The sequence below is a fragment of the Zingiber officinale genome, chromosome 1A (genome assembly GCF_018446385.1).
Source record: "Zingiber officinale cultivar Zhangliang chromosome 1A, Zo_v1.1, whole genome shotgun sequence".
Lineage (NCBI taxonomy): Eukaryota > Viridiplantae > Streptophyta > Magnoliopsida > Zingiberales > Zingiberaceae > Zingiber > Zingiber officinale.
This window is the reverse complement of record NC_055987.1, coordinates 132,786,741-132,802,966: the sequence shown is the minus strand read 5'-3', so window position 1 is coordinate 132,802,966 and position 16,226 is coordinate 132,786,741. Positions and strand designations below refer to the sequence as shown.

The following is a 16,226-nucleotide window of genomic DNA, read 5'->3' as shown; positions in this document are numbered from 1 at the left end:
AAAGCTGTAAAATAGAGAGAGAGACACAAAAACAACGTGCAGATCAGATGCTCTTGCTGGACCAGATCAGGATATATTCTAAGACAGAAAAGAACAGATTGCTTTTTTGTGCTTGGTATTTCATGCCATTGGCGGCAGCTGGCTTATCTCGATTTGTGCAACGCTTTTGATTGGCCTGCTCGCATGTTTTCTCCTTTCCCTACCAACCATGAATGCTGATTTAATGTCTGCGACGATCAAATCAAACCCGCAGTTTTCACTAATCTGTTTACCCATTGTACAAGGAACGATTGATTACCTTTGCAAATTTACCAACGATTGATCGGAATCATTTATAATCTTGGAAAAAAAAATCTAGAAATACAGAACGATCTTCTCGTGATCATTAATCGAACAACAACTAGTTTAAAATCTTGCTACTTCTGCAGATTTGTATCCGATAGATCACGATCGAAGAGCAGATCACGAATCAGGTCATCATGTATCATTTTTCTTCGACGGTCAAGCATTTTGCGCATTGAGAGTACTGGTGTTCCCTTCCAGCAGACGCCGCTGTTCTTCTTCATCGTCGTCGGCGACCGCTGCCGGCGGCTCGGCGGCCTCTGCTTTCTTAGGTTTGGTGGTGGACTGCTGGTACAGCACGCCCCCGAACATGCACAGGAGCAGTCCGAGCGTGCCGACGAAGGTGGAGTGTTTGTCCCACACCACCAAATTGATGGCCACGGTGAGGAGCTTGTTGACGATCCCCAGCACCGTGAAGCCCGTCGCCGAGATCGCCCTTCGGCATGAGAACCCGAAGAAGGAGATGGAGAGGCCGAACAGGCACGAAAGCGCCACCGGAAGCACCACCCCCACAGAGAACCACTCGGCCGTTTGAGCGCCGGTGGTGGCGGCCTTCTTCATGTCGCGTAGCTCCCCCATCACCAAAAACTCCAAGGGAAACAGCAGCAGCGCCTCGAGGTTGTTGTAGAGGACGAGGCCCCAAGTGTTGAGGCCGATGGTCATCACGACGTGCTTGATGTAGACGAAGTCGACGGACATGCTGATGAGGTAGGCGGCGGCCCAGGCATAGGCCGTCACCGTGAACTGGTAGTCGGTCGCCACGTAGACCACGCTGCCGCCGAAGATGACGCCGAGGGAAGCCCAGGTTTTGAGCGAAGGCCAAGGCTGGTGGAGGAAGAGCGTCTCGCCGACGGCCACGAAGAGGGGCACGGCGGAGCGGAAGACGATGAAGGTGTCGACGTTGGCGTGGAGGAGGAGCTCGCTGTTGGTGAAGATGGAGACGTAGAACATGAAGGCGGCGGGGAGGAAGCGCCACATGGTGCGGAGGTGAAGGGGGTCGTGGTCGATGAGGCGCAGGCGGCCGCAGAGGAGGACGCCGGCGACGCTGGTGAGGTACTGGAGGGCGGTGAGGGCGCCCGGGTAGGGGAACTTCATCACCGCCCACTTGTTGATGATGGAGAGCAGGGAACCGGAGATGCAGTATCCGGCGGCGATGCCGTAAACGGAGGCTTGCTGCGCCAGGATTTGGAGAAATCCACGTTTCGGCTGTGGTTGGGCGTCGATTTGCATGGCGGCGACGGCGGCGGCCTTGGATGTCTGGGTGGCGGTGGACATCTTGGAAGAGTTATTTACCGTGGAATTGAAGACCGGAGACACAGCGATTAAGCCTCTTCTCGCCTCACCGGATTAAAGAAATATCGCAAGGGTTTTCTAAGCCAGGCATTGACGGCGGCGGTGGGTTTCTAATTAATTAATTCAAAAGATTGATTGGTACAAGTTCAATTATAATAGTAAGGATTTGGTATAATAAAAGTCTCCTTCCGAATATTATTAATTCGAATTTAATTCAAACAAAATATTATGGAAGAGGTACAAGTTCGATTTGAATTGATTAATTTCGAAAATAAAATAATTTATGAATCGACTCAGCAAATAGACTCAATTCCTTTGCATCCTTAGTAAGGATTTGGTTCGTCGCCTCTGATAGAAATTTGTCTAGTGCAGGGTTTAAGGTTTGCTGATTCATTATGAAATTGTATCAATAATAATTATATATATTTTTAGAAAAATATTTTATAAAATCTATTTTATTTGAAAACAAAACCACCTACTTTTATTCATGAGAAGACAGCAAGGATATCGCTACAACTTGCAAAGGTCAGTTAGAGAAAGACACATTTAGCCATTCAAATTTAGAGAATCATCACAGGCCAGTCATTTCAGGTACATTGAATACTTGATTAATTATTTTAGAGGAATCATCAAAAACTTTTCGAGTCGATGAATGGTCAGCATGATTCGTAGTTCTTCTCATATATATGTTCCAGGGATGTAAGCTCGAAACTAATGAGTAAAGCATGAATTTCCATTGCTAGCTCCTTTCTGATCCCCACTCCCCTGCAGACTGAGTTATTACTCGAACCCTCTGAAGGGAATCTGAGTATATACAGCCCCGGTCCTAACAATCAGGAGGCCCGGGGCGAAACGATCAAAAGAGGTTCTTAATTTTTTTTCATAAAGTAATAATTATTTATAATGATTTCTTCTAACTTTTTTAGATGTAAAATCATCTATAATATTATTAATTTCAAGATTTTCTAAAATTTCTTTTTCAATAGATAAAATTGCTAATCCATTCAATCTCTCTTGTGACATTGTTGATCTCATGTATATTTTTAACAATTTTAATTTTGAGAAACTCCTTTCAGCTGATCCTACGGTAACAGGCATAGTTAACAATATTCTATAAGCAATTGCAACATTTGGATAACAATCTATATTTTTCACAAAATTAAGAATATCAATTGCTGACATTATCTCATTTGGTAAAGTCACTTGTAATATTTTTAATTCCGTAAACAAATCATCTAACTCAACATCTAATGAATTTTCATGCGTAAAAGTGGATGTTAAATTAATACAACATTTTCTCAACTCATCATTATCTAATGATTTTAATATTTTCGAATCAAACAAAAAAACAAATATATTTTCAAATGCTTTCATTTCATCAAATTTACTTTTCAAAGAAGAAATTGTCATGTCTACAACAATCACAAAATAATCAATTCTAAAAGATTCTTCCGGTGATAGTGGAATTTCATCATCTTCTTTCTTATCAAATTATTTTTTTCTAAAAATACGACGTTTCATTGAAAATATTGGTTCTATATTCATATCTTGTTGCAAAACCATCGTTCCTATATTTTTCAAAATATGATATTACACCATCTAATTGTTTCATAGCAGAATCAATGCACATCAATTTTGATTGTAATTTCTTACTTATCATATTTATAGCAAATAAAATGTCATACCAAATAACCATACCAAGTAAAAATTCAAAAATTTCAATTGAGTTAATTATACTTTCAGCTTCACTCTTAGACTTTGCATCATCACAAATGTTATATAATTCTAATAAAGCACTTTGCACTTCAAGAGCCTGAAATCTAATAGTTTGAACACTTTTAATACGACTTTTCCAACGTGTGTTTGAAAAAGATTTGATAGTTAATCCTTTCACATTATCAAGTAAAACTTTCCATCTTTTAGGAGAACTTGAAAACAATGTGTATATGTGTTGCATTACTCCAAAAAAAGAAATAGCTTTAACACAAGAATGTGTCATATCACTAAGAGTTAAATTAAGACTATGACAAGCACATGACATGTGATCCTGTCCGAATCAAGAGTCAGTGGACGCTGGGCACGCGGCGCTCTCTGCTGGATCCTCAAGTGCTCCGGCGAACCTGCAACAAAACCGAGTCGGGAGGGGTGTCCCGGCGACGGTCCTCCGACGCTCAAGTCAGGTAAGCGGTGGAGAAAGTGGCTGCCAAATTCGTATCCTGCGTACCTTCGGCGAAGTAATAGCCTCTTTATATAAGACGGAGAAGGAACTGATGCACGCCCACCGAGGTGCGTACGTGTCAGCAACCCATACCACGACACCATGCTGCCACAGTCCGAGCATGTTCTTTGATGGGACGGCAGGACCACCCGTTGTCAGACTAGAAGTATGACACAGCCATACGACTTGACGGCTGTCAGAAGATGTCCCCGTCTTTTACCCACCGTCTGACTGGGGTACCTGGCCCGCCGAGCGGGCGATGAACGTCGTCCGGACGGCCTTGATTCTTTGCGCCGTCCGGGCGGCACCTCTTTCCGCTCGGTTATTACGCACTGCTTTATTTGAGCGTCGGACCCCTGGTCCCTACCAGGGTGCCTTTTACTATCAGATTTCCCTTTCTTCTGAGTCCGGTCGGCTCGCCCTTTTCCGGCGAGCCACTGGACCCTTTGACCTCCCCTCAGCGTTGACTCCTTATGGGGTTCCGGATTTTTACCGCCGGATCACTTGCCTTCCTCTCGAGTCTAGTCGAAGGAGGCAAAGTCCGACTGACTGGACTGCCGATCTGTCGAACAATGATCATTGCCTTAGGCCGCTCGGCCAGGCATAAAGATGCTCCTCCGTGCGGCGATATCTGTCTGTCCGGCGACACTTTGTCCATGCCTTGTATTTTCTGGGAATCGATGTCCGTTGTTCTCCCACACTACCCATCACGTGCTCTGCGCACGGTAAGGGGAGCTCATTAAATGCGGCTAGTAACCGGCTGACACGTGGCGACCGTGCATTTGTCAGAGTATGGCGGTTACGTCACTTCCGATGGGACAGCCGCCGTTTGAAACGGACGATCCGATGACAACCTCGATATCGACGACCTAGATCGGACGGTGGAGGTTGCTTCCGGGCGGCAATATAAAGCCTGCGGCTCCGCTTCCGCCGCCGCCTCGCTGCTTCATTCTCCTCCGGCACTCTCGCCCCTCAACTCTTCGGCAAACCCCGGCCCTTCATCGATCATCTTCTTTGTTTGTAAGGCCTTTTCTCTTGTTCCCAGCGCTTTCTTCTTTTTGTTACCTGTTTCCTTCAATCGGCTTCTGCTCCATTCTTTGCTCACCCCTTCCCTCGGCATCCTATATTCTCGTCCCTTGACCATGACTAGCACTTCACAGTCGACTGGCGGCGCTCCAGGTCTGTGGTACACGACCATGGAGAGCCGTTTTGATGAGGAAGACGCCTTGCGCCTCGTCCGGACTTATGACCTGCCGACCGACCACCAAATAGTGTTAGCCACACCAGCCGCTCGGCCTCATGAACCGCCGTCCGGCACAGTGCTTTTCTTCTGAGACCAATTTCTGGCCGGACTGCGTTTTCCACCTCACAAATTTTTCTTAGAAGTCTGCAACTATTTCCGCATTCCGCTCGGCCAGGTAGTTCCCAACTCTATTAGGCTGCTGAGCGGAGTGATAGTTTTGTTTAAGCTGAACAACATCCCCTTGGACCCAAAAATATTCCACTACTTTTACTATCCCAAGCAAGCCGAGTGGGGTACCTTTGTTTTCCAGTCTAAGATAGGCTTCGTGCTTTTTGATCATATACCGAGCTCCAACAAACATTGGAAGGAGCATTTTTTCTATATACGTTTTCCCAAGCGGCCGACTTTCCGCACCAAGTGGCAGACGGCTATGCCCGCGCAACCGGAGCTCGGCAAGTTTAGAGGTGACGCGGACTATCTCCATGCAGCCGAGCGGCTAGTCGGTCAGCGCTATCATATTGACGAGATGCTCCTTCCGGGAGTAATGCATATATTCGGCTTGTCTTCTATCCCCGCCGATCTGCCCCTACAGCATGAGTAAGTTTCCTTGTCTTCTCATTTGTTTTGTTCTAACTGATTTATTTTTTGTTTCTGCAGCGGAAGTCATGTGGCGTGCCAAGGCTACCGAGAAGCTCAAACTGAAAGCTGCTCAGATTGAGGAGGTGACGAACAAGGAGGCCGCCGAGCGGAGCCTTGCTCCATCCGATCCGACCGGTGGAGAAAGTGAGGGGGCACCAACTGTCCCCGAAGCCTCAGATGTCCCTGCCTTTCACAATGAGGCCGCGGGTGACCTGGAACCTCCTCCCGAGGCTGAGGTAGGGGGTCGTTCGGCCGATGATGTGCCGCTACGCACTCGGAAGCGCCGAAGACCAGAATCTGCCCCTGCCTCTGCCCCTGCCTCTAACCTTGATGAGCTACTGCCCGAGCGGAGCGCTAACCTTGATGAGCCACTGCCCGAGCGGAGCGCGGGCGCACCGGTGCTATCCGGGACGGTTTCGCTCGAGAGTACCCCAACTCCTCAGGGCTCTCCGAGGGCCAGCTCGGAGGTGCCGCCGTCCAGCCCTTCCAGAACTTTGCGCCGTATCAGGCGTATGGGTGAGCTTCCCTCCTCTTCTGCCGGTGGGCCGTCCGATAAGGTCGCTGCTTCTCAGAGCGAGCCGAGCGGCCAAAACTTGATAAAGACCGTTCTGCGCCTCCCCTCAGAGGCGTACATGGATGCCGAGGGAAGGGGTGAGCAAAGAATGGAGCAGAAGCCGATTGAAGGAAACAGGTAACAAAAAGAAGAAAGCGCTGGGAACAAGAGAAAAGGCCTTACAAACAAAGAAGATGATCGACGAAGGGCCGGGGTTTGCCGAAGAGTTGAGGGGCGAGAGTGCCGGAGGAGAATGAAGCAGCGAGGCGGCGGCGGAAGCAGAGCCGCAGGCTTTATATTGCCGCCCGGAAGCAACCTCCACCGTCCGATCCAGGTCGTCGATATCGAGGTTGTCATCGGATCGTCCGTTTCAAACGGCGGCTGTCCCATCGGAAGTGACGTAACCGCCATACTCTGACAAATGCACGGTCGCCACGTGTTTGCCGGTTACTAGCCGCATTTAATGAGCTCCCCTTACCGTGCGCAGAGCACGTGATGGGTAGTGTGGGAGAACAACGGACATCGATTCCCAGAAAATACAAGGCATGGACAAAGTGTCGCCGGACAGACAGATATCGCCGCACGGAAGAGCATCTTTATGCCTGGCCGAGCGGCCTAAGGCAATGATCATTGTTCGACAGATCGGCAGTCCAGTCAGTCGGACTTTGCCTCCTTCGACTAGACTCGAGAGGAAGGCAAGTGATCCGGTGGTAAAAATCCGGAACCCCATAAGGAGTCAACGCTGAGGGGAGGTCAAAGGGTCCAGTGGCTCGTCGGAAAAGGGCGAGCCGACCGGACTCAGAAGAAAGGGAAATCTGGTAGTAAAAGGCACCCTGGTAGGGACCAGGGGTTCGACGCTCAAATAAAGCAGTGCGTAATAACCGAGCGGAAGGAGGTGCCGCCCGGACGGCGCAAAGAATCAAGGCCGTCCGGACGACGTTCATCGCCCGCTCGGCGGGCCAGGTACCCCAGTCAGACGGTGGGTAAAAGACGGGGACATCTTCTGACAGCCGTCAAGTCGTATGGCTGTGCCATACTTCTAGTCTGACAACGGGTGGTCCTGCCGTCCCATCAAAGAACATGCTCGGACTGTGGCAGCATGGTGTCAGGTAAGCTCTCTGACAAGTGCATACCGTGGTATGGGTTGCTGACACGTACGCACCTCGGTGGGCGTGCATCAGTTCCTTCTCCGTCTTATATAAAGAGGCTATTACTTCGCCGAAGGTACGCAGGATACGAATTTGGCAGCCACTTTCTCCACCGCTTACCTGACTTGAGCGTCGGAGGACCGTCGCCGGGACACCCCTCCCGGCTCGGTTTTATTGCAGGTTCGTCGGAGCACTTGAGGATCCAGCAGAGAGCGCCGCGTGCCCAGCGTCCACTGACTCTTGATTCGGACAGGATCATATGTGTTGCAAGTAATACCTTCTCATGTTATGTCGTGTTTTAGACTCCCAATCTCTACCTGCCAAGGAATCGAGCAAACTTACGCTAAATTATGGTGGAATGATAAAGGTAACAAAAAGATAGTTCATTGGTCATCTTGGGCTTCCTTGTGTAAATGGAAGAGTGATAGAGGTATGAGTTTTCATAATCTTTTATTTGTAAACAAAGCTCTTTTGGTTAAACATGTTTAACGGATCATTCAATCTCTTTATTCGATGGTGGCACTGTGCTAAAGGGTAGGTACTTTAAGCATACTGATATTATGATAGCAAATCTTGGGTCAAATTTATCTCATGTCTAAAGATCCTTGATGTGGGGTAGAGATCTTATTCAAAGAGGTTTGTGCTGGAGAGTAGAGAATGGACAGAGCATCTTAGCAAATTCAGATCCATGGATTCCATGCCTTCCAACTTTTAAAAGTTATTTCAACTCTTGTTGGACCCATTGATTAGATTATTCAACTTTATCACAGACATGAGAATGTTAGATGAACAGGTTGTGCACATAAATTTTACCATACATAAAGCTGAAACAATTCTTAATATATCGTTGAACCACAAGAAAGGTGAGAACATTCGATTTTGACAAGGAAACCCTATTGGTCAATATACAATCAAATTTGGGTATCTCTTGGAGACAAACACCTCGAATCCCTTTCCTTTTCAATCTTCTCATGCCTATCAATCATGGTAAACATTTATTTGGCGACTTCAAACTCCCCCTAAGGTTTAGATATTTTTGTGGTGGGCATTCAAACATATTATTCCTAAACAAAGTATATTCTGATTGAGGGTTTTTACCTTTTATGTAAGTCTCACGATAGGTCCTCTAGTCACTGCATTTTGTTTTGTTTAGTGGTCTGAAATGTATGGAAACACACCCAATTCTAGAGCTATCTTAGCACGACCAATATGACTTCTTTCACGGATTGTGGCCTCTACCTAGCTATGATTGCTTCAAAGGATGAGTTCAAACTATTTGTAATAATGTGTTATGCAGTGTGGGGAGAGATTGTAAACAGAATCAGAATCATAATTTAGATAGCATTTTGATAGAGATCAAGGTAGATTGGGTGCTTACAATGTTGGAAATATTTCGGGAGTCTAACTCGATAGGAGAGGTATTATACCCTTTGATGAAGGTAAACTCTAAACAGATTTGAAAACCTCCAGATCCTAACCAAGTTCGGCTGGATGTGGATGTTGGTTGATACTCGAAATATCGTATCGGTTACCCTGTACAAAAATTTTATATAAGTCCTGAACCATTCCTGAGAACCTATTGTGTTCTTTAGAAATTAAATTAGGAATCATAAGCGGAACTTAACATTATTTATTTCAAATTTAACTTATCTGTTCTTAGAGGTTTAGACTTGGATCGCAAACGATACTTAACATTATTGATCCAAATCCATCCATGTTACAAATTCGATTAAATATTTATTTCAAAGATCGGCTCCCAGGTCAAACATAGCGAGACACTTGGCCTTCTTAGGTATGGAAACATCCACCACTGCCTCGACAAAGCCTTTCAAAGAAATTCAATATTTAATCTCCTTATAGTAACCCTAGATTTAACCAAAAAGAACAATCAAATCACAAAATTGAAAAAAAAATAAAAGAACACAAACTCGAATCATAAATTCGAAACCTAAAATCATATGCCTCTTGTGTTTGGTATTTCAAAATCTATACAAAGAAGACTAGTATGATGCGGAATAGAATTACTAGTTATACCTTTCTTTGTAAGCAACAACCTCTTGATCTTATATCGTATTTCTTTTCTTATCTTGGACATCGTGTGGGCGACGATCTAACAAGATGAGAACCACCACCACCTTCCTCCTTCTCTAAGCAAGTTTCGGTCACTCCTAATCTCCAAGAGATGTAGAACTTTTGGCCACCAACCAAGCTTTAAGGGATGCAAGAAACAAAGCCTCCTATCTCTCCTTCTTCCTCTAGCAAAATTCGGCCACCACCAAGCTCCTTGAGATGAAGATGTCACCGGCCACAAAGGAAAAAGAATAGGAGAAGAGGAGGAAGAGAGGGGCCGGCTACCAACCAAGGAATAGAAGAGATATTGTTGTGTTAAGGTGAGGCACCTCTATCCTCTCTTTTATATTCCTTAGCCTTGGCAAATAAGGAAAGTTTAATAAATAAAACTTCCTTATATTCTTTACCAATGTTTAAGAAGGAAAATTTATTTAAAATTTCCTTTTTAAACTCTTAATGGTCGGCCACCTTATTCCCTCCAAACAAGGAAAGTTTCAATCATAAAATTAAAAATTTCTAATTTGTTTCCGAAAATAAAAATTTATCTTTTAAAAATTCCCTTCATGGTTGGTTATAAAAGGAAACTTTTATAAATTAAAATCTCTCTATTAAAACATGTGGATGATTTATAAAAAGGAAAGTTTTCTCTAAAATTAAAATTTCCTTTCAATTTACAAATAAGGAAAGATATCAAATTTTTTCTTAATCTTTTGTAGAAACCATAAAAGAAAAGATTTAATTTTAAAACTCTCTTTTAAAATCATGAGGATGGTTTCATAAAAGGAAAGTTTTATAAAAAATTAAAATCTTCCTTTTAACTAGAAATAAGGAAAGATATCAAACCTTTCTATTAATCTTTTGTAGAAAACTATAAAAAGAAAGATTTAAATTTTAAACTCTCTTTTAAAACCATGCTTCCACTTAAGAAAAGATTTTAAAAATAAAATCCTTTTATTTTTCATTGTGGCCGGCCACCACCTTAGCTTGGGTTCAAGCTAGGGTCGGCCACCTAAGCAAACCAACTCACCTTGGTTTGGCCGGCCCTAGCTTGGGCTCCAAGCTAGCTTAGCCGACCACAGCTTGGGCTCCAAGCTAGCTTGGCCGACCACAGCTTGGGCTCCAAGCTAGCTTGGCCGACCACCTTAAGGTGGGTAAGAAGGTGGGTATGGGTGGATATAATACTTTATAAATAAGAGGCTATGATAGGGACCGAGAGGAGGAATTGGTTTTGGTCTCCCAATGAAATTAAGCTTCCCGTGTTCACCCCGAACACCCAACTTAATTTCATCAATAATAATTCATACCACTAAAGAATTATTATTGAACTATTGCACCAATCTCAAATTACATTTTAGGCTCCTTCTTATCATGAGTGTGTTAGTCTCCCTATGTTTAAGATGTTGAATGCCCACTAATTAAGTGAGTTACTGACAACTCATTTTAATAAATATCTTAGTCCAAGAGTAGTTAGTACCACTCAACCTTATTGTCGTGTTGGACTAAATCCACCTGCAGGGTTTAACATGACAATCCTTATGAGCTCCTCTTGGGGGCATTATCAACCTAGATTACTAGGACACAGTTTCACTCTATAATCAATAACATACCATATAAATAATATCATTTCCCAACTTATCGGGCCTTTTGATTTATCGAACTAAATCACACCCTCTGATAAATCAAAGAAATGAATATTAAGTATATGTGCTTGTTATTATATCATGATTAAGAGCACACACTTCTATAATAACAAAGGTCTTGTTCTTTTATCCAGTCAGTATAAAAAGCACTTACCTTAAATGGTCCAGCTCAATACACTCTGAGTGTACTAGTGTAATTTTATAGTCAAGATAAACTAATACCAAATTACACTACGACTATTCCAATAGTTTATTCCTTTCCATCTTAGTCGTGAGCAACTGTTTATAATCTATAAAGAACTGATAATATTATCTTCTGTGTGTGACACCACACACCATGTTATCTATAATATAAATTAACTGAACAACTACACTTAGCATAAATATAGACATTTGACCAATGTGATTCTTTATTTCAAAATAAATATTCACAGAAAGCTAGACTTTTAGTATACACTCTAGCAGTGGATGCGGGCTATGATGAGATTTGGAACCTTTTTAGTGCTAGAGTAATTGTTCGAAATTCGCATGGACATGTTTTGGGTGCTAAGGCGGGAGCTATCTGGGAACTGGGGTCGGTGAAAGATGCGTAGTTGACAACGATTCACTCTAGAATGGACTTATGTACTCACTTGGGTATTCAAAATATTTATATCTATTCAGACTGCCTACCGACAATTCAAACAATAACACAACTTATAGGACATCTAGATCCCGATGGTCCACTAGCTATGGAAATTAAATATTTAAGTACTACTTCTGATTTTGTCTACCTTGCTCATATGAGAATATCAGCTAACACACTGCTCACTTGTTGTCTTGGAAAGTTTTTTCTTTCTATCTCGCCATTTGAATGGTTGGAAAGTTCTTATCCCAGTGGATTATGGTATCTAGGGGCATGATCCCTACTTAATGAATGCATGTGATTTAGCTAAAATTTTAATGAATTTAATTATAATTTCGGATATAATTTGTTTTTTGAATCGACTCAAAAAAATAGATTCGATTCATTTGCATAGGTTTGCCGCTCCTCTGATAGAAATTTTTTGAATTTATTTATTTGATATTGAGTTAGATGCAATACGACTTAATTATTGTCTCTATTTGGGTGCTGTGGAAATCTTTATCTCTTTTGTTATAAGATTTTTTTTTTTTTAAATAATCTGAAATAAAAAAAATGTTTTCCCATTTCTCATCATATTAACAAAAATTAAGATACAATTACATTTAAAATATAACAAAAATCATCAAGCCATAAAAGGGAAAAAGAAGGTAGTGCTCCATATTAGAATTGAACCAAGTTATTCATAAGTTAGTTGTTGAAACTTATTTATATAATTTATCATGTACATGTAGATATTGAATAAATGTAAATAAAATATCAAATTTATTAGTTTATATTTTTGGGAACCTAAATGCTGATTCCCTCTTGTTTCCTTCGAAAATAAGATATCGTTTCATTTACATTCACCAAAAATGACAAATTGATGCAGTTTTAAATTTAAATATGTTCAGCAGACTTTCTTATTATTTTCATTTTTCATTATTTGTCCCTACCTCAATAATTGTTTTACATCAGCATAAAATAAATTCTCACCAACTATAGAATGAATAGGCTCTATGAACAAAACAATATATTTTTATATTATATAATTAAAATGTTTTATTTTATTCCAATAGAAAAGTCAAATTAAGAGTTGATTTGCATGATTAGAGCCATTTTGCATTATTGTCTACTTTTCCAACAAAGGACTTTTCAAACTTTGTCTATTATTTATTGATTTTTTGTGTGGTCAAAATTGAGTCACCATTTTGATTAATGTCTCTTTATATTAATTATTGAAATTTAAATGAGAATAATATTACCATCTACTTAAACCTTTCCCATATGAATTTTGATGGCAAATAAATAGTTATTTGAGTTAACAAATGATTGGTTTCCTTCAATTAATTTCTAGGCTTAGTAACATTAATCACTCTTAGATTAAAAAAAAATGGAATAACAAAAAAAAAGATATTTAGCTGATAATCATGTTAAGGTTAGTAATAAAGAAACTTTAAAAGTTGTTTTTTTTTAACAAAATAAAATTTTAATTAACAACAAATTTCCTTAATTGTAGTATTCTTTATTCTATCTTAGAATTTTCTCATAAATCAGAGCCATAGAACTGACTCAATCCAAATCTTAAATGAAACGTTTAAAAAATAAATTATATACTACAATAGTTATTAAAATTATCTTAAGTATTTATATATTTAGATTGTTTCGTGCCGACTCAAGTTAGATTATATTGCATTACCGAGCTAGTGACATAAATTATAGTTGCCCATATTAAGTCTTAGTCCCCTTAAATTATCCCTAATTTTAAGTAAGATGTTTTAATCACTCCTACTTTGAAGGGAAGGTTAAAATGCTAAGGAATATGAAGACCAACCAAGTGATCCTATTTGAAATTGAGGAAGATGGTATGTTGGATAGGTGACTTCAATATTGATCGTGAGAAAACTTGAGCTAGAAGAAGAGAGCGTCGAATGATCATGCATGCCAAAAAAGAACGTAGAGGAAAGAAAATGTCAACAACCTGACCAGGGAGGAATCGCTAATGTAGGAACTTCGATGCTCAAATTAGACAAGTGGTCGAGAGGAAATAGAAGACGATGAATACCAAAACATGATCAGTGGGCTCTGAGTGCCTAATGTTGCGTTATGTAGTGTAAGGTAACGTATCTGCACTTTTAGGAGAAGATCCCTTATATAGTGCTAATTTTTCTCTGTGCATGATCATCGATGTATTTCCGAAAAAGAACCAACTATTTTGACATTCTGATAACCTTCCTCAAATAGACCCGTCATTTCTATGCTTTGTAGGGTAGAAACTTCTAACATATAGTTTACCTAAGGCATATCTCTTGATTCTCTGACAGTGGTTACACAAAGCGTCAAAAAAGAATATTAGATCGTTGGACTAATAGACTCTTAATACACTTTGATGGTGAGTTGATTGAGTCCCCTCTATTATCCGTTCGGACACTATTCTTGGACGGGTTTGGGTGTGTTGGGTGCTACTTGGAATACCGTTCTATTTCCCCTGTAAAAAAAAATTGTACAAGCACAGAATTTTTCCTAGCAACCCATGTGCTCTTTAAAAGTTAAACTTGGATTGGAAATGAAACTTAACATTTTTACTCCAAGTTTGTTCTTCAAATTTAAACCTGAATTGAAAACGAAACTTAACATTTTTACTCCAAGTTCAACCATTGTGTTCTTCTGAAGTTAAACCATATTACAGAAGTTGATTAGATATTTATTTCAAGGATCGACTTCTAAGTCGTAGGCGAGACACTAGGCCTTCTTGGTTATGGGATCATCCACCACTTCCTAGACAAAGCCTTTCAAAAAAATTGAATATTTAAACTTCTCACAGTAACCTTAGGTTTAACTATAGAGATCTCAATCAAAGCACAAGATTGAAACACAAATCGAAGCACAAAAACGAAAACATGAAATCACTAGGCTCTTGTGTTGGTATTTCAGGATCCATACAAAGAAACACAATTAGTTGTACTGTGGAATAAATAACTAGTTGTACCTTTCTTCATAGACAAAGACTTCTTGATCTTCTGCCGTATTCCTCTCCTCTTCTTGGACATCGTGTGAGCGACGATCTACCAAGACAAAAACACCCGAACCCTTTTTGTTTCCAAGCCGCCTACCACCAAAGGATGCAAAGAAAAGAACGCCTCCTCCTCCTTCTTCTCCTCCAAACCGCCGACCACCAAGGTGCTTCGTCTCTTCCTTTTCTTTTCCTCCAAGCTCCGGCCACCAAGAGAAGATGGGGCGCCGACCCTAGAGGGAAGAAAGGGAAGAAGAAAAGAAGTAGGGCGTCGGCCCTAGAGGAAAGAAAAGAAAGAATGGGGCGCCGACCTTAAGGGAAAGGAGAGGGTTTTTAGTTGTGGAGAGAAACTTATCAATTCTTAATTGAATTGTTTTTTGTTATGGCACAACCTCCTCTCCTTTTATAACCTTTTGCCCCAGATAAAAAAAGAAGAAAACGTAATAGATTTTTGTTTAGAAAAAGTTTCTAGAAAATAATTAACATAATTCTTTTTAGAAAAATTTCTTAAGAAAGAATTAGTATAATTCTTTTTAGAAAATTTCTAAGAAAGAATCAACATAATTATATTTAGAAAAATTTCTTAAGAAAGAATTAGTATAATTTTTTTTAGAAAATTTCTAAGAAAGAATCAACATAATTCTTTTTAGAAAAATCTCTAGGAAAGAATTAACATAATTCTTTTTAGAAAAATTTCTTAAGAAAGAATTAATATAATTCTTTTTAGAAAATTTCTAAGAAAGAATCAACGTAATTCGTTTTAGAAAAATCGCTAATTATGTTGAGAAAAAATCTCCTTTTTTTTTTTTTCTTTTCCTTTTATTTTCTTTTCTTTTCCTTTTGGTTTGGCCATCCCCTTGCTTGGGCACCAAGCGAGGCTTGGCCAACCCCTTTCTTGGGTAGGAAGCAAGGCTTGGCCGACCCCTTGCTTGGGCACCAAACAAGGATGTGGCCGGCCCCTTTCTTGGGTAGGAAGCAAAACCAAAACGGGTGAATGAGAAGCTACAACAGGGACTGAGAGGAGGAATTGGTTTTGGCCTCCTAATGGACTTGAGCTTCTTATGTTCGACCTGAACACCCAACTTAAGTTCATCAATAATAACTCATACCACTAAAGAGTTATTATTGAACTACCACACCAATATCATATTACAATATGGACTCCTTCTTATCATGAGTGCATTAGTCTCTCTGTGTTTAAGATATCGTATGCCCATTAATTAAATGAGTTACTGACAACTCACTTAATTAACATCTAGCTCCAAGAGTAGTACCACTCAACCTTATTATCATGTCGGACTAAGTCCACTTGTAGGGTTTACATGATAATCCTTATGAGCTCCTCAAGAGGACTAGGATACAGTTTTCTTTTATAATCAACAACACAACATATAAATAATATTATTTCCCAACTTATCGGGCCTATTGATTTAATTGAATAAATCTCACCCTTTGATAAATTAAAG

General features: G+C 40.9%; 1 protein-coding gene across 1 annotated transcript; it reads right to left on the bottom strand.

The window, feature by feature from the left end:
* Positions 1 to 290: 290 nt before the first annotated feature.
* Positions 291 to 1,760, bottom strand: LOC122033871 (GDP-mannose transporter GONST3-like). The gene has a single exon (XM_042593029.1). It carries the CDS (start codon positions 1,615 to 1,617, stop codon positions 502 to 504), a length of 1,116 nt encoding a protein of 371 aa, XP_042448963.1. The 5' UTR covers positions 1,618 to 1,760; the 3' UTR covers positions 291 to 501.
* Between the last annotated feature and the right edge of the window lie 14,466 nt (positions 1,761 to 16,226).

What these genes read in the sequence shown, in the direction of transcription:
- LOC122033871 (XM_042593029.1), bottom strand. Translation starts at nt 1,617, where the DNA reads ATGTCCACCGCCACCCAGACATCCAAGGCCGCCGCCGTCGCCGCCATG.